Below are 26,123 nucleotides of genomic sequence, written 5' to 3'. Positions count from 1 at the left end.
CCTCGGGGGGATGGACACCTCTAGAAGTTTTCTCCACTTTAAAGTGGGCACCAGGTATAAATGTTGGACCTCTGACCCCCAAACCTTCAGAACAGTTTTGGACCTGCGGACTCTGCCAGGAAGAAGGACTGCTGTGCTGTTGAAAGGACTGCAACTCTGCTGAACTGCTACTCTGAAGGACTGTTTTTCTGCTGTGCTGACCTACTGCCTGCTGTCCTATTTTACTGCGTGGGAAAGACTAGACCTACATCTGTTCAACCCAGGACCCTGGAGTGACTTCAAGGGCTAGTTGGCAGGCCTCCTGAATAGAGCCTCAGGGACATAAGGCTCCAACAACATTTAACCCAGCAGCTGGACTCTGCCATCAGTGAGTCTTACCTTCCAAGTGGTGCTACCTCGTCTTGGCCCCTCGGAGTTGGTGCTCTACCAGCCCATTTGTGGATCCAGCAGAACCAACACATGCACCTCCTCTGCTGCACGGTGCAACCCCAAACAGAACCAAAGCATTGTCTCTGCTGCAGGGCTTTCCTGACACAAGGATTTTGCCTTGCAGCCTGTAGCCTTATTGGAACTGCCGATGCCAAAACATCCCTGATGCAGGCTTTTGCACTGTAAGCCTCTCATCCACAGCAGCCTCGACAATGACACACTACTCCGTATCGCAAGCCCTGCAGCTTCTTCAAAACCAGTTAGTGTGCAAGGTATCCTCGAAACAGAACTTTGGATCGCAAAACCCTTGTCAATGGCCTCCTTGACGACGAAGCAGAGCCTCGCATTCCAGCCTTGCAAACAGACGCTGCACAATGCATCTCTGACCCGGACCTCTCATCGCCTCAAGTGCATGATGCAGCCTTGGTGCAGGATTCTGCAACTCTTTGCAAGCAGGATTTACGATCCGCTTGTTCATTGGGCTTAACTGGGTGTCTGTAGCTGGTCCATGCTCCATCGCGGTCAGCTTGTTCTTGTGACTTTTTCCCTGTCTAGCATGACCAGATATCCACAATTGGAGCTTTGTGCTTTTTGGCACTATATTCACTGAAATCTTTAAAATTGCACATCACCGTTTCTACTGATTGGATTTTCGTCAATGTAGTCTTGAAATATTTATTCAAATGCACTCTATCGTTCTACATTGGTGTGGGATTTTTCTTTTGTTGTATTCTCACCTTATCACTTTTTGAAGAGCTGCATAAATACTTTCCACATTGCCTCTAAGTTAAGCGTGCCTGCTCTGTGCAAAGCTACTAGGGGGTTGAGCACAGGTTAATTTGGAGTTTGCTTGTGACTTCAGCCTGACAAGTGTTGTGGTTTCTGCTTGAGTAGGGTTTCAACCACCTCAACCAGTAACCCAATTTCTTACACAGATCTTTGTCTCACATATCTTCAGAATGAGGTATCTCCAATACAGTTCTGCTTGGCAGTGTGTCTATCCTTACATCATAAAGGCCCTCCGCAACAAATGCAGACAACACTCCTTCTCAGGCTGTAACAGATGCCCCAAGACCTTCTCCATCAAAAACATCAGTGGATCCCTAGAAAGTGACAATGGGTCACCCAACATGCTAAATAAGAGGAGTACTCTTATTCAGATTATCTGACATTTCAACTTCCCTTTCAAACTTCAAAGGACATGTAGGAAAGTAGGATCTGCTTCTTATGGATACCCCCACTTTTTGCTTGATGTTACACTGTTTTTGACTAGTCTGACTGGGATCCTGCTAATCAGAATCCCAGTCTATCTGCTTTCTCCTTTAATTGTTATGTCATGTACTTAGGTATACTCCAGATTCGATACTGCGGTACCCTTGTCAGTCCCTAGTATATGGTACCCATGTACCCAGGGCATAGGTACCCCAGAGGCCTCCCATGGGCTGCAGCATGTATTATGCCACCCATGAGAGACCATGCAAAATGGAACTACAGGCATGCTAATGCAGCCTATGTAAGATGGTGCATGCACCACTTACTTTAGATATAGGTTTACTATAACTATAGGTCACTACACATAAAACCTATAAGTCACATCTATAGCAGGGCTTGACAATCCTGAAGGCAGGGTGCTGGGTTTTATGTGGGAGGGTGCCCCTGCATGAACAGAGCACCCCTGCAGCCTTTGCAGACCATTCTCCCGGGTTGTCAGAGACACAGGCAGACATATAGGTAGAGGTGCATTATATGCTCGCGTAAAATGCTATCTCGAAAACGGCTGCAACAAACCATGTTGTGTTTGGTATCAAACACCTTGGAATCATACCTCCATACTGGTAACTGGTGTGGAAGGTATGATTCCACACTTCAGAACCAAGCTTCGTGGGGTCCCTGGTCTTCCCGGTACCAGCCTTCTTGACCCGGACATCACAAAATGGTTGCTGCCAACCAGAGACACATTCTTGCCTTCCTGCTGCTAAGCCAAGCTTGAGTAGGGAAAGGCAGCACAATACGTATCCTGTCACAGGAAGGTGTGACCACCTCCAAGACAGGATTTATTGTATTAGAGCTGGGTGGGTGCACTTCCAAAGTGCCTGAAAGTCTGCACGAGGGGCACATTTGGTGTCCCTGTGCATAGTCCAGTTCAAACCAGTCCTGGGAGCCGTTGGCTCCTGCTCTGGCGCGAAACTGGACAAAGGACATGGGAGTAACCTCCCCAGTGTCCTGACCCTCCCCAGGGAGGGCCCCTGAAACTGTCCAACCCTCTCCTGTGGGTACAAAGGGGCTTCCCTGGCCGTAGGACCCTAGATTCGATGTGGACAAGCTTATGATAAAGAAAACACTGACTTTCGACCGTTTGGACACTCTGGACTTCACTGGACTTTGACTGGGCCCGACTATGTCTCCCTATCCGTCCAAAGCATCGTCTGTGCCCGTGCACCATACAGGCTCCATGCAGGACCCGAGGAGCATCAAGGACAACTGAAGTATCTCCCTTGGGGAGAAGGAGTCACTCCCCTGCGTTTGCAGGCACCATAATGCAACTGACTGGTCTGCTGATCCTGAGCTCCTGTGGACTCCGAAGGCTCCAGCAACACAGGAGGTGGGTTCCTACATTCCTTGAGGTTGAGCTACCCTCTCAGTAAGTTTGAGGCCAGTATCCCTCGTGGGGACCGCATAACCGAAACCCCTGTGCATCACGTACATTTGCAAGTGCATATGCTTGTTGTGTTCCCCAACTTCGTGCACTGGGCTATCGATATCCCCAACCTCTGCTCACATTTCATACAAAGGACTTCAGCCTCCTCATACTCTGTGCCCTACAAGCTGTTGTTTTGTGAAACTGCTAGAGGTCCCCTTGGAACTCCTGTGCCTTCGGCCTGTGGGTCCATTTGAGGGACAACACTGATTTCCTTGGGCTCCCCTGATTGCTCCAGGCCTGCCCTGACTCCCTTTCCTGTGGTGAGTCTCCTGGACCTTGCTGGGATAGACCGTGACCTTCCTCGACCTTCATCATGGGTTGCCGCTGCCAAGGCTTGTTGGTGCTCCCACCGGACACCGACCCCTCAGCACTCAACATCCTTTGTGGGACAGCTCATTTCCAGCTCCTGGTCATCTTCGACCTCTCCTGGTCCCTGCAGCTGTAGAGTCAAGGTCTCCATCTTCACACCTGAAGCACCCAACATCGGTGGGCATTCGTCTACTGAGGCCCTGGTCACTCCTGAGTGACCCAGACTCAGTCCCCTCATTTCAGGTTCCTTCCTTCAAGAATCCACCTGTGGGTTTCACCGGACACTTTTCTTCTTTCCAGCAGTGGCATTTCTTTGAAGACTCCCATTGAGAACGACAGCGGTTTTGAATGCCACTTCAGCCCTATGCACCCGGCTTCCCTGGGATAGGTAGCTCTGGTACTTAGAGGTGGCTCTCCAACCTTGTTTGTTCCAAAGGGTTTCCTCGTAATCCACTGGGAAGGGTCCTTAAACTTCAAAACTGCAACCGCGGCTCTCCATTGAATTGCACGTAGCATGCGGTCGTGTTCTCCCACTGCACCCATCCTACGTGGGGTCCTTACTTACTCACCATGGGTGGCTATCTGGGGTCCCAGTGATTCTACATCCTCTAGACACTGTCTTGACTCCAGTCATGGTTCTTATACCACTATTTTAGTATATGGTTTGATCTCCCCCTGGAGCCCACTGTGTATTAGTGCTACTTACGATTATTTCTGTGATACAGTATTGTGTGCTTTGTGTTTATCTGCATGTAGCAGATACTGTGAGGTATTTAAGGTGTGTTATAATACTAATTATATATTCTTATAACTACTGTGGGGTTCTCCTTTAATTTAACCAATACAATAAGATTGCATTCAGGTAAAACAAGCTGCTTAAAATTCCTTCAAGACTAAGCCTGAAGGCTGCTCTTCAGAGCTACCACTTGGCTTGCTTTCTAAGGTTATCTTTGACCACTTAAATCACCATAAGGGTTGTTTGGACTAGTGTAAGGTGCCCACTTTAACTAGTGGACATCATATACCAGACAATCTTTTCAAAGGACATCAATAGCAGAGCCTTTAAGGAAGGACATGTCCTCCAACTTTCTGTGAAATCTGATTTCAGGCTTTAGCTTCTGTGCAATACCAATGGTCATCACCAGTTTCTATTTCACCCACAAGACACGATTAATTAGTTCCTAAATTTTCATCTCTACTACTTTCACCACCACAGTAATGTTTTCAGAGTTCTAGGTGAACTCTGCATTTACAGAGTGAAGTAGAGCTGTCTCTCCCCTCATGAGGCCTACGTCTTCCAGTCACTGATTAGTGAACGAATGAAACCAATTAATAAAGCACGAGCAGCAACCTAAAGGCATCCTGATACTACAGATATATATCACAAGGGGAGAGGTGGGATGTTAAAGGGCGGGAAGGCTGAAAAAGCCAAGTGTTAAACTGTTTAAAAAAATGATTATGAATTGTTTATTTATTAAGTTTTATAAAGTGCAAATGTGACCCGTCAGGGTATCTGAGTGATGTGCATCTAGTGCTCAGATCATACATACATGAGAAAAAGTAAGAAGGCATATGTAAGAAGCAATGCAAATATAGATACAATATACCAATCACCCTGGTCGATCAGGGGACCAGAGTAGACAAACATGCAAATAGACAAGCTAAGTGAATTTAGGACCGCTCCTGATGGAATCTATTCATCAGAAGCATTTTTACTTCATTTTTTAAGCCGGTAGTGAGGGGTTTGTCCTGGTTTTAGGTGGCAAAGCGTTCCAAATTCATGGGGCTAGACCACAGAAGGAGTGGTTGTAAGTTTTCTTTTTGTTTAACCTCTGTGGTTTCAACACTAAGGAGTTACTACTTCTCAAGGACCGACTCCCATAAGAAAGTTATAGTCTTGTGGCTAGGTAAACAGGAGTGTTGTCATGAAGGGCCTTGTGTGTCATGCAAGCTATCTTCAACTGGATTCTTGCTTCAAACAGGATCCATTTTTGATGGTTTAGAGCTGGTTGTAATGTGGTTGAATCTTCTGGATCCTGTGATGAGCCTAGCAACTGAGTTCAATGTGGCTCTTAGTCGAGCCAGCTTAACCTTGGGAAAACCTGCACTCCTGTAATCTAGCCAGCCAATGACTAGGACTGGGACTGCAAATTGAAAGTCATCAGGGGGCAAGAAGGGGTTGCTTTTCATTAGTATGTTCAGATGGTAGTTGGCTACCCTAGTAGTTGCACTGATATTATCTTGCATATTCAGGAATTTGGCTACGGTGATAACTAATGATCCAATAGAGTTGATAACATGTGAGGTGCAGTTAAGGGCTCTCAGTTGTTTGAGCCATTCTTCTATAGGGGCCAAGTGATTTTGGAGGGGGGGCGATCAGGGGAAATTCTATTTTGAGAGTGTTAAGCATTAGGTGATTGCGGGTCAGCCATTGTTGGGTTTTCAGTAAGGTGCAGTTGATCACTTTGATATTTTGGGAGAGGCAATTTTCAAATCCAATTGTGTGTCATCAGCGTACATGTGGTAATGAATGTTTGAGTGCTTCAGAAGGTCAGTAAGAGGTTCCATGAGCAAGCTGAATAATGTGGGTGAGAACGTGGATCTTTGAGGAACTCTAATTGTGACTGGAGTATAATGTCAGATAGGGTTTAATTGACTTTGATTCTTTGGGCTCTCTTATGTAGAAATGAGGCGAACCAGTTTAAAACTGGACCAGATATCCCAATCCTATTCTCAAGAAGATGAATCATACTATTATGGTTGATCGTATCGAAAGCAAAGGAGAGGTCAAGTAGTGTAAGCAATCAGGATACGTTCTGGTCTAGCATTCTCAGGGAATCATCATTGACAATGTGTATCAGAGCTGTTTCAGTGTGATGACCCTACATGAAAACAGATTGACAAGGATCTAGGACTTCAAACTTCTCAATATGGTTGCAGAGTTGCTGGTGTATGCATTTCTGTAATAGTTTTGTAAGTGTTGGGATATTGATGATGGGGCAGTAGTTGTTGAGGTCATGCAGGTCTGCATTTGTTTTTTATTAGAATTGGGGTGACTTGTCCTATATTTAAGCATTGAAGAAACATGCCCTGACAAAGATATGCATTGAAAATCTAAGACCAGACAGGGAGAATGGAAAGTATAAGCTGTTTGATGAGTTTGGTGGGCAGAGGATCATTGAAGTGGTTAGAAGGTTTTATAGCTGCTAATGTTTTGAGTAAAACAGCTTTATCCTGGATTTTGAAGACATTCCAGGTAGCGTTATTTTTAGAAGTATAGCCAACAGTGGGGGAACTAACATGATGAGGCACTGGTGGGAGACTGGGCTGGGCCTGGGTTAGCAGCAATTGGGAGGCCAGTTGCAGCTCAGATTCAACCCTTCTTGTCTTTTCAATGAAATATGCAGAGAACTCATCTCTGCTAGGCAAAGATCCAGTGTCTACAGAGTGATGGTTTAGATTTTCAGACTGCTTGTTGTTTAATGGTTTCAAACTGCCGTTTGAGTCTGTTTTTGGCATTGACTAGTTGTGCCCAAAAGTATTCTGCTATGGAACTTCAGATGTGCTTATTGTAGGAGCTTCTTTTTGACCTGATTTGTTTGAGGTGAGCAATGACGAGAGATATTCTCCATGATCTGTCTGCAAGCCACGTTGCGCCTTTCCTTGTTTAGGGAGCCATTGAACCAGGTTTTGGAGTGTCTACTCTGTATTCTTCTTAGCTGCTTTGAGATGCTTCTCAATTGTGGGAGGAGTATTCATATATTAATACATAGGTAGGAGAAAGGTTTCCAGCCTGTCTAGCTCTGAAAATTCTTAAAGATTTAAGAAGAACTGATGAGGGGCATAGCAGCTGCCTGTGTTGGTAGAGAAATTGTTACATATGTGAATAGAACTCATCTTGTTGTGCCTTTTGTGGGTTAGACACAGGGCCTTGCAGGTAGCCAATGCAGATTTTGTAGGTGCAAGGAAGTGGTTGGGGGCTTTAAAACAAACCTTCCTGCCGCACTGAAGCCATACAAATATTACAAATGTGGGGCTCAGCACTGAGCCCTGAGGCACGCCAGAGTCATTTGAAAAATAACTACACTAATAGGGAGGGTTAGGACCCGAGTTCAGTCTGTCAAGAAAGAACAGAGCCGTCTGAGGGCAACCTAAATTCAGAGTCTAGAGAGTAAGGTAGAGTGACAGACTGTATCAAAGGCGGCAGAAAGATCCAAAAGAATGAAAACTGCAGATTCGCCCTTGTACAAGGTCATTCTTATATCATTGGTGATAGTGACCAGAGTAGTTTGAGTGCTATGAATAACTGTGAATCCTGAATAGGATTGAGAAAAACTGGGTTGTCTCCAGATAGTTTGTCAGCTGGAAGATAATGATTTTCTCATTTCTTTCAGGTAAGGGGGAGGAGGGATATAGGCCTTTAATTACCAGGTGGGGGGACCTGCTGAAGTTTTTTTTTTTTAGTAGTGGCCTCACAATAGCTAGTTTCCAATTTTTTGTAAAATCTGACATAGATTTAGAGAGATTGGAAAAGTCAGTGATAGTGGGAGCAACTTCCTCTTTTACTTGCGGAGGAAACCATGGAGGACATGGGTCTAGTGGAGAAATATATGATGTTACAACGCATGAATTTACAACGCATGCTTTTACAACGCAGTCTTTGCATCCCAACTACCATTACATTGCATGATTTTACAACGCATGTCATTACAACGCATTTTTAAAAACTACCATTACAACGGATTCCATTACAACGCATACTATTACAACGCATACCATTACAGTGCATAATACTATTAGGGCAACAGTATGGTAAGTGTTGGATAGTGTAGGGGTAAAAATTCATAACATGCACATGCAGCAACCATTTTTGCGAGCGCAAACAGTGTGATTCGCAGAAATCGTCCGTTTGCGCCCACAAAAAGGGCATTTGCGATGCCAGGGTTCAAGGCACTCGCAATTTGAGAATTCGCAATTCATTGCGATTTCTCAAATTGCGATTGCATTTAAGGAATCACATTTGTGATTCCTTAAATCCAATGCAAGAACCACTTTAAAATAGCAATTTCGCTACTAGGGGGCGCAAATAACCATGAAGTTGAACTTGAGGGTAATTTGCAAAAAATGTGAAAAATGCACTAAAGTGCATTTTTCTAAGTTGTAGGTTACACACACACATGCCCTTGGGGCATGTGTGTGCGCAACATGTGTGCACACAGCAATTTCAGGGGTGCAACAGGGTGTCCTTTGGACACCCTTGCACCATTGTAATTGCATGCGCAATTTGCGAGTACCTATTGGTACTCGCAAATTGAGCATGCAATCTGCCATTCATTCCTATGGGCCTGTAGATCCATAGGAATGAATGGGATGGTATTCCTTAATTGCGACTCGCAATTAAGGGATGTTTAGAAATCGCTATTTTAATAGCAATTCCTACATGCATAGGCTTTTGAGAGTCCTTAATTGCGATTCCTTAATAATCGCAATTAAGGAATCGCAAAAACTTTTCTTGATGCATGTGCTTGTTAGTGTTGGATAGTGTAGGGGTCAAAATTACTATTTCAACTACAGTGAGTGCAACAGTAGGGAAGGTGTTGGATAGTGAGGGGAAAAAATTACTATTCTCATGTAACCCAAAACCCATACCCACCCTAATACTAAAAAGATCTCCATTACTTACCTTATAATGTGTTGTAATGGCATGCGTTGTAATGGTATGCGTTGTAATGGCAAGCGTTGCAGTGACATGCGTTGTAATGGCATGCATTGTAATGGCATGCGATGTAAAGGCAGTTGCGTTGTAACAGTTGCATTGTAAAGGTAGGTCATTGTAATGACTGCATTGTAATGGATGTTTCCCCCAGTGGAGAGTTCGATTTGGTCTTCATAAGACAGTTTTTCACAAGTTGGACTTTAGATGGGATAAAGGATTCCAATGATGTCCCTTTATTAGATATTGTTAACTTGTCTTTTGCAACAGTGAAGCTAGAATTATCTATGTTTTTCTTACAAAAATGTGGATAATTCATTATAAAATTCTTGTGTATACGAGAGAGAGCAGGCTTCATTAGTAGGCTGTCTTAGTGCTCTAACCATCTTTAAAGGTTCTCCAGTAGGAGTTTAGTATTAGTGAGCAGAGTAGAATATTATTCGGTCTTCAAATTATTTATGAGCTCCTTATATTGGTTTATAGCTAGTCTAAATTCTGATTTGACATCTATCTCATAGTCTGTTTTCCACCTTGATTCAAGTTTTGTGCATTTTCTTTTAAGCTTTTAGAGAGCCTCAGAAAAGCACAGATCCATTAGAGTTTGTCTGTTGGGTATTCTTGCTTGATTAGGAGTGAGATGGTCTAGTGTCTTGGTAATCTAGAAATTAAACTCCTCGGCTGCTTTATAGGTATTCAAACATAGAAGTGGGATTCCAAGCGAGGACTGAAAGTCCTTCTTTTTGATTATTGCTCAGATGTAGGTATGTAAACTGGGGCCTGAGAACACTCAGTATAATACTGCCACCTTGCCCCCCACCTCCTCAGAATATTCCTGCTCCTGGGAAGAAATATCCTGAAGAAATAAGACTCTAGGGCTGATTTAGACCTTGGGGGACTGCTTACTCCATCCCAACAGTGACGGATACCCTGTACACTGAAACATAAGACCCGTAGGATAAAATGGGATTTATATTTCGGCAGATGGGATATCCATCAGCGTTTTGACGGAGTAGCCCGTCCGTCAAGATCTAAATCAAGCCCTCTTTTGTTGGCGCCCATGGACTAGAACTGCTCTCAAAGGTCAAGTGGTTGATCTCATGTTGCTGATAAAGAGACACAAAAGGCAGAGGGACTCCCAATTTCAAAAAGGCGCAGTTCGCCACGGTGGACTGGGCCCTGCAGGAACCCTGGCTGAAGATACATAATGACTAAAAGCCTCCCCAGAAGACCTGGGGGCTGTAGGTATGCCAGGAGTTTGTTTCATCAGCACCAAGAAATAAAGAAGATACAACTATGGCACCATGACTTGTTTGACCTATCCATCCTCCACTCCAACTGAAGTTGGCTTTAAATTGTGCCTCAGTCCAGGTCAACTACAAATTATCATTTTTAATTGGCACTTGATTCTCTCTTGGCACCTTTTGCCTCACAGCATTTAAAAAAAATGTTTATCTAGTTCCTCTTATACATTCACTTTAGTGTTTTTTGGCTTATAATACTTTGTTTTTTCTAAAGTGGTTTGGAGATTGTAGTGTTTTGCATTTCTGACTTTTAAATTATTTACTATTATGTGTTCTTAACACACATTTCTGTGGGTTGGTGCCTTTTGCTCTTGGAACTGCCCTTAAGACTCTGTTGTCAGATGGAGTTTATTAAATTCTTAAGGGTCTCTCCCTCAAACATGATCAACTCAATTTTTGACAACCAGGAATATTATTTCTACTTAATAAATTAGTGTCAAAAGAAAATTTGGAAGGCAGGTTTTATGAGCTTGTAACTTAAGGTTTACTTAGAAACATGTGGGACGTAACAGCAGGAAGAATAACAGCCATTGGTAAGGTGGCAAACATCCACAAATTGTAATGTTTGCAGGTTTTTGTAAACATTTGCTGTTTGTTACAGAAAATTTGAGCATTTATCATTAGTGCCAAAGAGGGCCAAGCCTATGTGTGCACATTTGGTGTGAAGAAACCCCCTGCATCTTCATAATTTTAGTGGGCACAGTAGAAGGGATTCGTCCACATTGATATACATTTAACATGTACAGAGAAAAGAAATATATACCCTAAAGAACATTCCCACCATACATACTCCTGTGGACTGTCCAAACAGCAGACAATCCTTAAAAATCAGTGCAGTGCAGTAAAGGTTGCTATGATTTGTGAAGCTGTTCATGAAAAGCACTTGACTTTTTGGTGAATCCTCAAAAAATTATAAATCTAGGAATACAGTAGTTCTAAGGCTAAGATGTAAGAATTAACAATTTTTGGTGGAACTAACCCGTGTTCTGTTTGGAGGTTCAGAGCTAACGTATGTGCTTGTCCATACTCTATGAATAATAACAAGTCTTTCAGACTCTGGTCTGTTGATTGTGCTTCAGTTTTTGCTCTTCTCTTTTTTGTGCATTCACTTTACATTACATTCACCTAGACTATATACTGTATACAAGATTTTAAAAAGAAAGGGTGTGAAATAGAGTTTGGAGGACAAGGTATTTTGCCACAAATTGGGCACAGTATCCTGTCTGCTAAACTTATGGTCCTCTCACTCTCTACTGAGTTGGGCAAACTGTGATTTTCTGACGGCGGTGCCTCCACTGTCTCTGCCATCAGAAACTCTACAACAAAGGCTCGATGGAGTCGGAGCCATCAGTGCATTAGACCTTACGGTCCCGAACTGAAGCAAATTAAAAATTATCCCCCCCCCCCCTCCACACTAGGATGAAACTCCCAGAGTGTTAGGGTCATTTATTGTTTGTTTATCAAAAACAAGTTCTTACTTTGGGAATTTGTTTGTGGAAAGCAAAAACCACAATTAGTGACTGCCTAAAAACATGGCAGACGCTCATCAAACTTTCCGTGCCTTCAGAGGAATCACTGTGAATGCAGCTCCCTTGAAGCACAGATCTCTGTGGGCAGACACAGATCTCAAAATATGGCAGGCGGTAGTTCAGCCAGGCTGTCACTGGAAGTTATCCCTGCAACATAGATGGATAGCAGGCTGCCCACCATGGTCTAAATCAGGCCCTAATGTTGGTTCTGAGCCTGCATATTATCTATCTCATACAGAATCGAAGGGCTAAGTACAGCTTACTTTTGAAACTCTGAATAGCATCCCATAGTCCTTCAAAAAAGACAGCCCTGGGATTTACATTTCTTAGAAATTTCAATTCACCCTTTCATTCTTGATATTAAAGATGTTCTCTACTGAGATGTGAAGTAAAAGCTGGCATCAATTGCAAGAGCAACATGTTAATTAATAAAACACAATTATATTTTTAGATATACATAACGTGTCAAATAAATGTCACCAATCACATGTCAGATCTAGGAAAACTTAGGCAAAATACAAACACTTTTTCTAAAAACCTTACAATCCTCTCCGGGGTAAAAACACTGCAATACATTGAAGAACCACCTAAATTCTAAAAGATAAAAAAAGTGCTCTAAAAAGTGAGCACAGATGTCTATTTTGAAGCATCAACTGGATATCTGGCTAATGCAGTGTCAATGCAGCCTACTTCAGTGTTCCTACCGTAGGGGTGATCACTGGCTTTGACAGTGATGTCTGTACTTTTTTTCCCTGGATCAATACTAGCTCCACTGGTTGGGGTAGATCCCGTTTTTCCATCTCCAGAAACAGCCGAGTCCAACGTCACACGAAAGTATTCAGTAAGCTCAGGAATGTCGTCATCGAGAACATGAAGATTTAGAACCTAAGGACAAAATGTCACGAGTTAGAATCTGCAGTTGAAGAGTTAAATAACACCAGATTTTTAAGGCCCATTTCCTGTCAGGCTACCATGGGTGTACCTGGATATTAGTATCAACCATATTTTACTCTGATTGCATTTAAACATGTTTTTCTTTGCTACTACTTTATTTGCTAATAGTTGTTCTGTACAGCACCCAGAGCACCAAAATCTAATGTCACAAGCGCCATGTAAAATCACGTTATTAATGTTATTATTCTAAGCAGGAGAAGAATGATGACAACGACACCAACAGCAAGACAAGCTAGATAGCAATAATTAGCCATGAAGCTCTAGGGACAACTATCTTATTAACAATACCTTTGTTAACAAACATATTTAGGGGAAATAAAAATTCCAGATATTAATCGAATTGCCCGTGGATCTCATATGCCTTCTCACTCCCCAAGGACAGGATTCAAGCATTTATGCACACACTACCAACACCTAAGCGAGCCAAACCATGCTGCATGAAACTGAAACAGTGCACTGTCAGGCAACTGCGACCAGAAAACCAGCTGCGCTCAAAGGTAAAGATCTAGAACACACCAATGGATTCAGTAGGTCTACACTAAGATCCTAGGAGCATTTATGAATATAATTGTGTAACGAGTTGTATTTATTGTTAACTTTTGTATTTCTTGTATGCCTTTAAAAGCTATGGAACATGCAGATTTGCTTGTTCCAAGATCTAGAATGTGGGTTCTGCAGTTTGTCATTTCGACTTGAAACCTGTATGTGGATCTCGTGGGTATCTCAGCTTATGGAATAAAGCTTCCTTTGAATTCCTCACCTGCTTCTACACTTCTTTCATTTCGAAGAGCTTACTACATATTTTGGCGACGATTTATCTTATGACGTTAGTGAGGATTTAACCGGAGATCCACCGACCTTCTTGTGTTAAGCACAAGCATCGTGTCACTCATTTTCAACACAGCACCTGTAAATTTGATCAGCCAGGAAACAATGACATTCAAATTCTACAAATCTAATTCCATCAAGGCGATTTATTGTGTTGTCGTACATTCCAGATGGCTGTTTCTTTTCAAATTCCAGTGCGGAGCTAAAGTTAAGGTACTGTTTATCCTATAAACTAATTTTGCGGATAGCGCGTGCGCTGTGGGCTAATTGCTAAAATTTAAACTTTCATTTGAATGCCCTTCATGTGGTAAAACTTAAAATACCTCTAGTACATTCGACTGTTTCCTGCTTGCTTGGATTTGAACTTCATCTCCATTCTTCTACGCGCGCAGTCCGCGCACTGTCCGGTGTCTTGTCTGACGTCTTCCGAGTTCCACTGATACGTGAAACATCATCACAAAGCAGACGCTTCAACGTTTGTGTGTCGTCACGTCTCCTCACGTTACGGCGGCCATCTTGTTTTTGTTTTCCCTGCATTTACTTCCTGTTTCATCGCTTCAATTCATCCGTCGATCGCCACAATGCGGTTTTCAGCTGTGCTTTCCTACCGTGACAAGCACACGTTACCGAATGTTCTTCATGGCCTAATTATCTTAATTGGTGACTGATGTTTATTATTTTCTGTCTAAATCTATAATATTGTTACTCACATTGTTTTTTTTCCAGGTATGGTCAGAATATACATTTTCTGACATGACATTCATTTTCAATTGATGCACTGTTTATCACATAATTCAGTATTAGAATAATTACTCTTCATAACATCTTACTTTAGATTATATTGAATTATATTTTCATTGGACTATGTCTTCCTCTTCAAATAATGTCATGCAACCACCACCATTTTTACCAAATCCTGGTAAACCACTTATGCCGTGGCATAGATGGTATCGTATTTTTCAGAATTACTTAGAAGCCATTGACGCCACTAAATATTCTGCGTCAAGGAAAAAAGCACTCTTATTCAACCACCTGGGCAATGCAGGACAAGATGTTTTTGATAATTTACCTGTCATTCCAGCACCACCTAGTGATGAAAGGTGGAATGTTTATTCTGAGGCTTTAGCCAGATTAGGTAAAAATTATGTTGATGAACCATCTGTTATGGTAGAACGTCATTTATTTTTTAAACGCAAACAAACACAATATGAATCAATTGAGGATTATTTGGCAATTTTGCGTGTCTTAGCAGCTAAGTGTCAATTTGATGCTCATTTAGATGCATACTTGCGTGACCAGTTGGTTTTCAATTGCCATAATAAGAAAATACAAGAACTTATTTTAACTTGTAAGACTCCTTCTCTGGATGAAGTAATGGACATCGCTAGAAGCATTGAAAGATACGTAGTTTCCTCAAAAATTTTAACACAAGATTCTGCCAATAAACCATCTACTAGCTTAGAGGTTATGCAGATTAACCCCAATACCCCTAATGAACCAATTGTAAATGCTGTTTCCACTAAATATAAAACTAATATTATGGTTGGAAAAAAAAAGTTCATGCTACAGATGTGGTTCTAAGTATTTATGTAAATTGTCCAGCCCAAGGAAAAAGGTGCAACACGTGCAAGAAAATTGGTCATTTTTATACGGTATGCAAATCGACCAGACATAAGAGTAAACTTAATTGTATCAATGTTGAACAAGATGAACTCTGCAATGCTATGAATAATATGTTATCCACTATTGAAATTAATACATTAAGCGGAGATAGGAAAAGGTGCAAGGTCCTTTATGCAGTGTATTAATTGGTCCTATTGGTGTAATGTCATGGCCGATTCAGGGTCTCCTATCACAATTTTAGATGAGAAAACCTTCAATAAATTTTGGTGTAAAGTTCTTCTCAAACCGACTGATGTCAACCCTAAAGCATTTGGTGAATTTGATATCACCATGCGTGGATATTTCTCGGATTCCTTTACATTTAAAGGCAGGGAGATTTACACCAAAATTTATTTTGCACTCAATGCACGTGACATTTTAGATTGGCAAGACCACGCAGACCTTGGGATTATCTTAAGGCCTGGACATTCCGAGCCCGTGGTTTTAGGGAATCTACCAATCTCTTCAATTGTACATGACCCTGCTAATGTGCTCGAAAGGCACAATGAATCTGACTTAACGAATTTATTATCCAAATATTCTAAGGTGTTCTCTGATAAGGATGGCTTGGTTAAGGATTTTTAGCAGACTATTAAACTCAAAAAGGATGCTGCTCCTGTGGTTCAAAAATGTAGACCAGTCTCTTTGTCTGCTAGAGAGGATTTGAAGAAAACACTTGATGATTTATGTTCACAGGACATCATAACACCTGTAGAATCCTCAGAATGGGGTTCCGCTGCTGTTGTTGCTCGCAAAAGTTCAGGTGAGATTCGTTTATGTGCGGATTTAAGAGTTCTGAACCGGAATATTGTGGTGGACTGCCATCCTCTACCCAGAATTCAAGAGATGTTGGCAAATCTAGGTGGTAGCAAGTATTTCACCACAATTGATCTAAAATCTGCGTATCATCAGATTTCACTCTCCGAAGAGTCTCAAACATTAACCACTTTTGTTACGCCTTTTGGTTTCTTTAGGTATAAACGCATGCCATTCGGATTAGCATCCACGGCTAGTGTGTTCCAACGCCTAATGGACAAACTGTTTTCCAACATAGAGGAAATCCAAGCCTTTCAGGATGATATCCTAATTCACACTGCTACCTTAGAATCACACTACTCCCTACTCAATAAAGTTTTACAAAAACTCGAAGCAGTTGGTATGACCATTAACAAAAACAAATGTAGACCTCATGATAAAGATGCTTTAAGAGCCTTTTTAGGACTTAGCGAATATTATGTTCAGAGTTACGCTATTATAGTCCAACCTCTCAGAGATTTGTTAAAAAAAAAGTGAAGTATATCTTGTCCGAAGAGGCTCAGTTGTCTTTTGACTCGGTAAAAAAAATAATTTTGAATGCACCAGCTATAAGAGCCTTTTCTCATGGTAAGACTTGTGTCGTAACTGTGGATGCCAGCTCAAAAGCTCTAGGTGCAGTTTTAAGCCAGATTGTTAATGGTAATGAGTACACTATAGCATTCGCTTCTAGAACTCTAAGTAGTGCTGAATCTAATTATAGCACGATAGTTTATAGTTTATTTATTTACAAAGTTACTTAAAACCAATGCAATACATGCAAAATTAAAAACCATATGTAAAATATACGACCTCCATAAAATATCATCACTCTGTTAATAAAAGCACTTCTGTTATCTTACAAGTTAAAATACAAATTTAAACGTACAGTAGCCACCTTTCCAAGAGTCCCAGATGCCTACATCAATTGGGTCACCCCCAACAAAAGCTGATAAGCCTAAGGCTGTGGTGCCTGAAGATCTTGGTGTCAGTTTGGTATTTTTGCCCGGGCTGCTTCAAGAAGTTTAACTAATCTAATGTTCAATTGTGGGGATGCTGGCTCAAAGAAGGCCAATACTGCCTGCCTCCTTGACCGAGTACCCCTCTGATTAAAGGGAATTTTTAACAGTTGCCTCCTTTCTTGAAGTGTTTCCGTGCAAGAACAAATGGTATGGGTAATATCCCCCAGTCCTTTTTTACATAAACTGCATACAGTAAAGGTCGGGTCCCTTTTCCATGGGGGGAGATGCTGTGTGCATGGCATCACTCCAAGTCGTAGCTCTAAGAATTTTAGTTTCAGTGCTTTTGAATAGCCCAAATTAAAATATTGTTGCGGGGCTAGAGTCCTGTACGAATTCAAAGTCATCCATGCATGCGCTGTGGCAGAAAAGGCAGCTTTGTCCTCCACCAATGACTGTATTTTCAATGCCTTCCACACACATTTTTTGAAAACTGAGTGGTGACTGTGTGTATCCCATAGGGGCAATAAGCCAGTTTTGGCCAGAGCCTCCTGCAAGTAACGTTTAGCTGGTGAGTTCTCCCTCTGTTGTAATTCTTGCCACAGCAGGTGGTTTAAGGTTTTAGGGTTTGATGTTCTGATTTTGTTCCAACAGTTAATATATACTCCGTAGCTGGCCCAAGTTTGCTTTATAAGACCGAAATCCAATCGAATTTGTGCCGGGGAGGTATAAGTCGGGAGGCTGAACATAGTTCTGTAGGCTTTTACGAGCGTTTTGTCAAAAAGGTTGGTGTCTCTCCCGCGCAATGCTTCACTGCCATAAGTAATAGTGGGAAGGATTTTGGCCCGCGCTACCACCAAGAGAGGACTCAGCGTAGGGCCCAGTAGTTTGGCTGATAGGCCTTTCATGGTTAGAGCAAGAATCATCCCTTTCCTTTTAATCTCTTCCTGTTAACGCCTAAATGATCCTTCTTTGTCAAAGTAGACTCCCAAGTACTTATAAGCCTCCGCTGATTCAATATGTTTGTCACCCAGGTACCATAGGTGGTTCTTTTTTCGTTTGCTGTTGAATGTCATGGTCCTGGTTTTGTTTAGGTATATTGAGAGGCTGTTCTCTTCTACTTAGACCTGCAGACCATTAAGAAGATTTTGCAAGCCAACTGCCGTATGGCTAAGTAGGACTACATCGTCCGCGTAGAGTAGATTGCACAAAGCAGAGCCCCCTATTCTATTGCAATTGTTCAGTGTCTTTGTTAAATCTGACATGAATAAATTGAATAAGATGGGGGCCAGCACGCAGCCCTGTTTCAGATCTTTCGTTGTCTTGACTTTTCTTGAGAGGTGGGAACCTGAGCCTAATTTAACCTGCTCCCAGGTGTCGGTGTGTAAAAGCATTATCATTGATAAAAGGGTGTTTGGAATCCCCCATCTAGCTAACTTTAACCACAATTTGGACCTCACCACGTTGTCAAATGCGGTGCTGAAGACATGCAGCTGTGTTTTCCTTAGTTTTATCGCATCAGTTATCAGTGATATTGCCATAATATTGGATATTGTACCTGCGTTTTTTCGGAATCCTGTCTGGTTCAGCGGAATTATTTCATTGTTTTCCACCCAAAATGTCAGTTCCACCAACAATGTTCCCGCAAAGTATTTGGCCTCATTATCAGTGCAACTAACCGATAATTGGCTGGCAGGAGCTTACTGCCGCTTTTATGAATTGGGATGATCGTTGAACCTTTCCACGAGTCTTGGATTATGCCCAGTCGTCTTACTTCCGGGAAAAGTGGATGGAGTATGTCTGCCCAATCTTCTGGCCTTTCTTTAAACACTGCTGGTGGAATGCCGTTCGGGCCTGGCGCTCCTTCCCTTCTTCCCCTCCTGATCTGTTTCCTAATTGTTAGTTGATCGGTGGCGTGTGGCCTTTCCTCCTCATAATGACTTATATCAAAAAAATTCAGAGTAATTATAGCACGATAGAGCGAGAAGCTTTGGCTTGTTCCTGGGCGGTAGAAAAGTTTAAAATGTACATTTGGGGTTCGAGATTTCAACTTTTTACAGACCATAAACCTTTAATGTACATGCTAGGTGACAGTTGTTCTAACAAAGCTTCCTCTAGGTTGATCAGACTGTTAGCTAGACTCCAAGAGTTTAACTTTGAAATTAAATACATTCCTGGTGGCAAAAACGTCAGGGCAGACTCTTTGTCTCGGATTCCTTTGGAAGACGTAGCATCAGAACCTGCCGAGAATCTTGATTCTGATTTTGTATTCACTATTAATGATTTGTCACAAATTAGTAGTTTATCTGAGGATGAATGGATTGAATGTGGACGGAAGGATCTTTGTCTAGATAGGGTGAAGAAATTCCTAGTCCAGGGTTGGCCTTGTGATAGGAGCTTATCTATGCAAGACAAATGTTTTTCGCAAATTGTGTCAGAACTATCAATAGTTAATGACATTCTACTTAGAGATGATAAAATTGTACCACCTGACAGTTTGAGGAGCTCATGAGGGTCATTTAGGGATTTCAAGTACTGTCCGGAAAATTAAGGATGTGTACTGGTGGCCAGTATAGTCAAGTTAAGTCCTTTATTGATAAATGCCCTGAATGTTTATGCTCTGATAAACATTGGCGCACTTCGACCTCCCCTTTATGCCCAGTTGAATGGCCTAGTGGTCCGTGGCAGAGGTTAGGACTGGATTTTGCTGGCCCTTTCAACTTGCTTGGTAGCGAAAATACGTTTTTGAATGTTGTTATTGACTACTTCTCCAAGTGGCTGTATTTTTCTTTTGTAAAAAATTCAGATTCAAAATAAGTCATCTCATTTTTACAATGTCTTTTCTTAATTGAAGGTCTCCCTTCTGAGATTGTTACGGATAATGGGACCCATTTCATATCTGGTGAATTTGAAAATGTAATGGGTGAAGTTTCCATTAAGCATATTCTAGTACCTTTGTATAGCCCCTCCTCAAATGGTTTGGTAGAAAGTGCTAACAAGTTGTTGAAAGAAGGCATACAAATAGCCTTAGCTAATAAGTTGGATGTGTACAAGTATATTTGTGACAAGGTCTGGAGTTACAATATTACTCCACATTCAACTACTAACATTTCTCCTTACATGATTTTGAGAGGAAGGAAAGCAGTTTCTCTTTTTAGTCCAGCATGGTTGAAAGGGAAATTAGGAAACAGTAATTCTCATGAAATTGATTTCCAGAGGGTCAGGGAACATGTGAAAAAAGACAACAATCATATAAAGCTTACTATGATGTCAGAAAACATGTTAAAGTTACCTCTCTCGCTCCAGGTGATTGGGTTCTAATAAAAAAACCTATAAAAGTTTGCAAAGGACAATCAAAGTTTTCTGAGCCAGCTACAATAGATAAGGTTTCAAAAATGGCTGTAATGTTACAGGATCGTGGTTGGTGGAATCGGAATGCAGTGATTAAACTCAGAGGAACAGGCTAAAATAATTTGGGAGAAATGAAAATCTCATTTTAAAACTCAATGTGTTTCTGATTGGTTCAATCTTGGTGATCTAAGCCATAAACCATAAACATGATCAGGTTAATAATTCTTCTGACTGCTCTTGTCTTCCTTCAAATAGGGGAGAGGGTGGTAATACGTCTGTGTCTCCTCTTCCTAGTTTGTTGTTTGACAATGATACCTCAAATAATATTATGGGATCTGGTGACAGCAGGGGTGTGAGGAGTAGTACTCGGGTCAGGGCTTCACCTTTTCGCCATGAAGACTTTATTTACTATTGATGTCAGTTCAATATATATTTCTATAGACTGTATTTACTGTTGATGTTGATTATGACATATTTATCTGTGATTTTGTTTATTTTATCCATAGGAAGGGGGGTGTGGAACGAGTTGTATTTATTGTTATCTTTTGTATTTCTTGTATGCCTTTAAAAGCTATGGAACGTGCAGATTTGCTTGTTCCAAGATCTAGAATGTGGGTTCTGCAGTTTGTCATTTTGACTTGAAACCTCTATGAGGATGTTGTGGGTCTCTCAGCTTATGGAATAAAGCTTCCTTTGAATTCCTCACCTGCTTCTACTCTTCTTTCATTTTGAAGAGCTTACTACAAATTCCAACATAATTCCGCCAAAGGGTACTGTGGTTGAATGTAAAACGCATACACTGAAACACCCTACAATCCCTAGAAAGTTGCACTATTGAGGCACGCTTGTGATAAAAGCACTATTATTAATTGAAGAAATGGTAGTAACAGGATGTGTGAAAGCTAATGTGGTCACGCCTGTGCAGATCTTCTAAAAATACATCAAAATATTGTAAGGTAAGGATTAACTCAAATAAATAGAAACAAATCAGAGGAGATGGGAATGACAGCGTAATAAAATAGAAGCTAACAGCAAATTGGCTAGCATAAAGGCAGAGTCATCAGAACAGAACCTGAAGCCCCATGCCAATGAAGTGTTACTATTATCATAACAGGTTCCCTATACACAGGGATTTCCTGAACTACAAAAGTCAATACGTGCAAAGACCTATTTTATGGTGATAAAAATGCATGTATAACTTATATGCATGACCAGACGGCTCACAGGACATATTCTAAGGCCCTAATTAGGATGTCAGTGGGACTGCACCAACAGGCCGACATTACGATGCGGTTGGTTGGACCCCAGCGGTTGGAGGGACAGACCGACGCCTCCGACAGGCTCAAGGTGCCTCTAAAGGGATTGCAATGTCCATTTCCCACAGCCTTTACATGGCGGTCCCACCACCATGGAAAGGCCATCAGAAAGGTACTTTGGGGCCCCCTAGCAGGGCACCCGTCTCCTATGGGCCTCCTCTATGTGGCCAGACATCCATGCACGACACATGGTGCTTGGATGTTTTGAAACATCGCTTTTTCTATTGCGGCTTGTGCTGTGGCACAAAAGCACAAGCCACAATACAAAAAGGAATACTTCCGACCACCTACACGGTAGTCGCATCCTTATCTGGTGGGTGGGACCTCCGACAACTTGTCTGGCGGTCCCACTCCCGCTGCAAAGGCGGTCGGACCCTTGTCTGACCGCCATCGTAATAAGGTCCTAATTTCTTCAAGTTAGATTACAATTGGGCTATGTCCGGAATCTTGAACGTCAAAAGCAATGATATTCTGGTGCTCCCTATGGTGTCACCAAGCTCTGAGAAGGGATAGTCTGTGTAAGCCACTGATTAGTGACTTGATGCTGTAAGTCCTGAAAGGTTCCACAAATCTACATGGGTAAAGGGATATATGTGGCATGCAAAAATAGCTCTGTGAGGCTATGTAAGGATATTTGTCAGGACATCCCAGATTCAGCTTGCATATGCAAAAACGCACTACTGCATCATGGCATAATGTGAATTATACAACGTGGGGGGTGGTATGCACTCCATGTTTTTCGCTCATTTTTTAATCAGTGATATTTTAAACATACTTTTGCTGTTGCGTGCAGAACTGGGATATGCATTGCCCTGAATGCATCCAAAATTAGAACAATTGTGTGGGGAGCGCGTAGCCCGCGCTCCACTCCCAGACGCACTGCGTATTGAGGATACCAGATCCAACCAATTTTATTCCATTAAATCTTGCTCAACGTTCATCCAGTTTTGTCCATAAAGTTTATCATGCGTTTTTCTTCTCCCAAAATGGTGTAAGCAGGTACGCACTGAATTTGATTTCAGGATTTAGATTTAAGCAGAACGTGCAACGCGCAACATTTTTGTTCACTTAATATACGAGGGTTTATCTAAAAGGCATGCACCCGTTGGGAGAAAGGAAGGAAAGTGGCAGGAAAATTGATAATGACACGTGGTTTAGTCTCGATACTCTATTGTGTTTATATAAGAGAGGGACTTGAGGTGGTAGAACATGGGGTTCAAACATTAGATAAATTCATGTAATTCAATTAATCTGACTTAATGGGAAGTGTTGGTTTGAGCACAAAATGTCACACGCGCAAGATTAAATTACGATTTATGTGATTTTTCAAAAGGCACAAAATATTAATGATAATCTTTGCAATTGTTGACTTTTAGTTACCCCTGACGAAGGGCTGGAAATTAGCCCGAAATGCATTGGGTTCTGAATAAAGAAATGCTGCACTGAACTACTTTTGTATTTGGATCATATTTCCGAAGAGGCCTGGATGGGCACACGTCAATATGAGAAGCATTCCAAATGCATGATGAGATATATGTGGATAAATGGGAGAAGAAAAACGCATGATAAACTTTATGGACAAAACTGGATGAATGTTGAGCAAGATTTAATGGAGTAAAATTGGTTGGATCTGGTATCCTCAATACGCAGTGCGTCTGGGAGTGGAGCGCGGGCTACGCGCTCCCCACACAATTGTTATAATGTGAATTATAACATCATAAGCTCTGACAGATGTTTCCTAAAGTTAGTTACTCATGAATTTAATTGTTTTTATAGACCACACAGATAGGCTTTGAAGCGGAACTCTCATGGCAATGACTGCTCATAGTCATCAAGGCTAAACACCTCATAAATGAATAAGCACAATTCTCTTCATAAGCACCCTTCTCTATAAGTTCTACATTATTGTGTACAACTGAATGAGCTTGATCTAGTCATAAATTTCTATTTTTTCCATGTTTACCTACGTGTTTGTGTGTCGGAAGTAATTAATTGCTTTTTAGACGCAATAACCAAACTAGCATCTCAAGTAGATAGTAAAGTCACTATTTGCCCACGCACCTGTAAACCTTGACCTATGACCTGTGTCTGTCCCCAGGAACGTAGTTGGGCCGTAGTTCAGGGGTAAGGTCTAAATCTAAGCCCAGTTGCCTAGCGATGTTATACAACATGTTGTAGAACATGCAAGAGGCTATAACAATTTTGCACATAATCTCTGAGGAGTGCTAAACTGACCCTATCCCCACCCACAGCGCCTGGGTGCCATATGGTCAAAGACATCTGAAGCTCAATTTAAGGCCACTAAAAGTGTGCGCAATGACTGCTCACAGACATATGTGTGGCCTATTATATCGCTTTTGGGGCATTGCGGCTGGATATAAGAAGGAGATAAAGTGGTGGGAAAAGAAGGCATGTCTTCCTATAAGATGGTACCCTACAGATCAGCACGTGCATGCATTCCATATTATTATAAGGGTAACTATTGTGATGTAGGGCAATTATGAATTATTATGTTTGAGATGTCATTCCACAGGCATACATGCAATCCCAGAGTGAATTTGCAAAAATTATATAATAGACACATGTCACAAATATCTCCAGCATTCAACTGCAAGAATTGACTGTCAGAAGTGTAACTGTCATGTGTGTACCCAGCAAAGGATCATACACATTTATGAAAAAGCACCTGGTATCGCTGACAAGTTGCACAGTGCCAATGGTGTCTGTAGATTGTCTCTCATGTGGCAATGTAGCTGGCATGCCACTTGGGTGCAATCAATAGCCCCATAATACATGAGGGGAGTGACCACAGCAATACTTCATTGCCACCCATTACTTTTCCGCAAGTGACTATGGCATGGCTGTAATCTGGTAAAACTCAGCTGGTGATGTATCTCAGTACTGGTTGCAAGCGGCCTGATTTGCTTGCCTGCACGATGCTCATGATGTCCCCACTGACACTCTGGAAGGATACAGTGTCTAAGAAATGGAGTGCAATCAGTATTTTGACATCCGCAGGGATGGCCTGGGAGGAGGATGTAGGTGAATTAAGGTAGGCTCCTGGTCCCAATTTCCAAACATGTCACGGATCACATCAGGTGAAAATCTGAATCTAGAAATGACTGCTTCTCTGGACATCGAAAGATGTTGATGCAGTTAAATCTTTCGCTCCTCAAATAATTGTTGCTCGAAATGAGGGGCACACACCACATCTATTCACCGACATGGTGAAAAATTTTAAGGTCTCTGTCTTGCTTTGTTAGGTGGGTAGGCTCTGTGCGATTGCCTGATGTACTAAAGACTTTTATTTGTAGATGAGTGTGCTGTCTAATTTGGTCACTCTCCTCTCCTTGCAATAGTAGGGGGTTGATGAATGTGAATGAAGCATTGTTGCAATATATGTTCTCTTTTCCTTCAAGTTGTTTATGTTGTATTTACATTTCTTCTCTTTAAAATGTTCAGAAATACGTAGATATGTGGTCGATGGAGGTGTAACTTTGGTGAAGAGCAATTGGCTTACTATTTTGAGGGAGAGTTTTTGTCTTTCTATATCCTTACCTAACCCCTCCCCATTCCCTTATTTTCCTTGACGTTTCACCTGAAACTAGGTTGCCAGAATCCACTTGGCCTAAGGTGAATTGAAGTGATGACAATTACTGAAGGTGGGGCAGAGATTAAAGGGACCCTTTAAGCATATTCTTAGCAAAACCATTGGGTAGTCAATAAGACGTTGATAATATTGCAGTATTTGGATACCATGTGCCTATTTAGCATGTCATACATGCTGCACCGCCTTATTTGAAAGCTATCATGCTGAGAGAAGCGTTTAACCATGTCTTGAGGCGCAGAAACAAATTGACTGATGAATCATAGGCAAGCTATTTATCAGAATCAATTCTGCAAAAACAATTTCTTGTAATTTCAAATGCACATTTTTGGCAAGAGTTTGGAGGTTTATTTTCAAACAAAATTTCATCAAGATAGTTTAGGAAATATGTTTCAACTTCTCACTCCCTTACGTGAGGCTATAGATACAGAAATGGCCGCACAAAGTGCACAATACAAAATAGGTAGTTTTATGCTGAAGATGTGCCATCTACAGAAAACGTGCAAGATCTTCCAGAGACTTGCCTTGTACCATGCTGTGAAGGGGTAGTAGAATACATTGTCAACCAAGAGACACACTTGTACATTTTGTTGCTGAGAACACTCATAATACAGGGGAGAATTCAACAAGAACAGCCATTATACCCAAATTATAAAATAGATGATTTGTTTT

At 41.7% G+C, this 26,123-nt stretch overlaps 1 protein-coding gene across 1 annotated transcript in view; it reads right to left on the bottom strand.

Moving 5' to 3' along the window:
• ADGRV1 (adhesion G protein-coupled receptor V1) overlaps positions 1-26,123 on the bottom strand; it is a 1,990,932-nt gene that overhangs the window by 1,547,715 nt on the left and 417,094 nt on the right. The window contains exon 23 of the mRNA XM_085632468.1: positions 12,687-12,867. Coding sequence (XP_085488594.1) covers positions 12,687-12,867 — 181 coding nt within the window. The remainder of the gene's footprint in view (positions 1-12,686; positions 12,868-26,123) is intronic.

This window comes from Triturus cristatus, chromosome 2_1 (genome assembly GCF_964204655.1).
Source record: "Triturus cristatus chromosome 2_1, aTriCri1.1, whole genome shotgun sequence".
NCBI lineage: Eukaryota > Metazoa > Chordata > Amphibia > Caudata > Salamandridae > Triturus > Triturus cristatus.
Note: the sequence above shows the minus strand (reverse complement) of the source record. Positions and strands in the feature narration are given on the sequence as shown.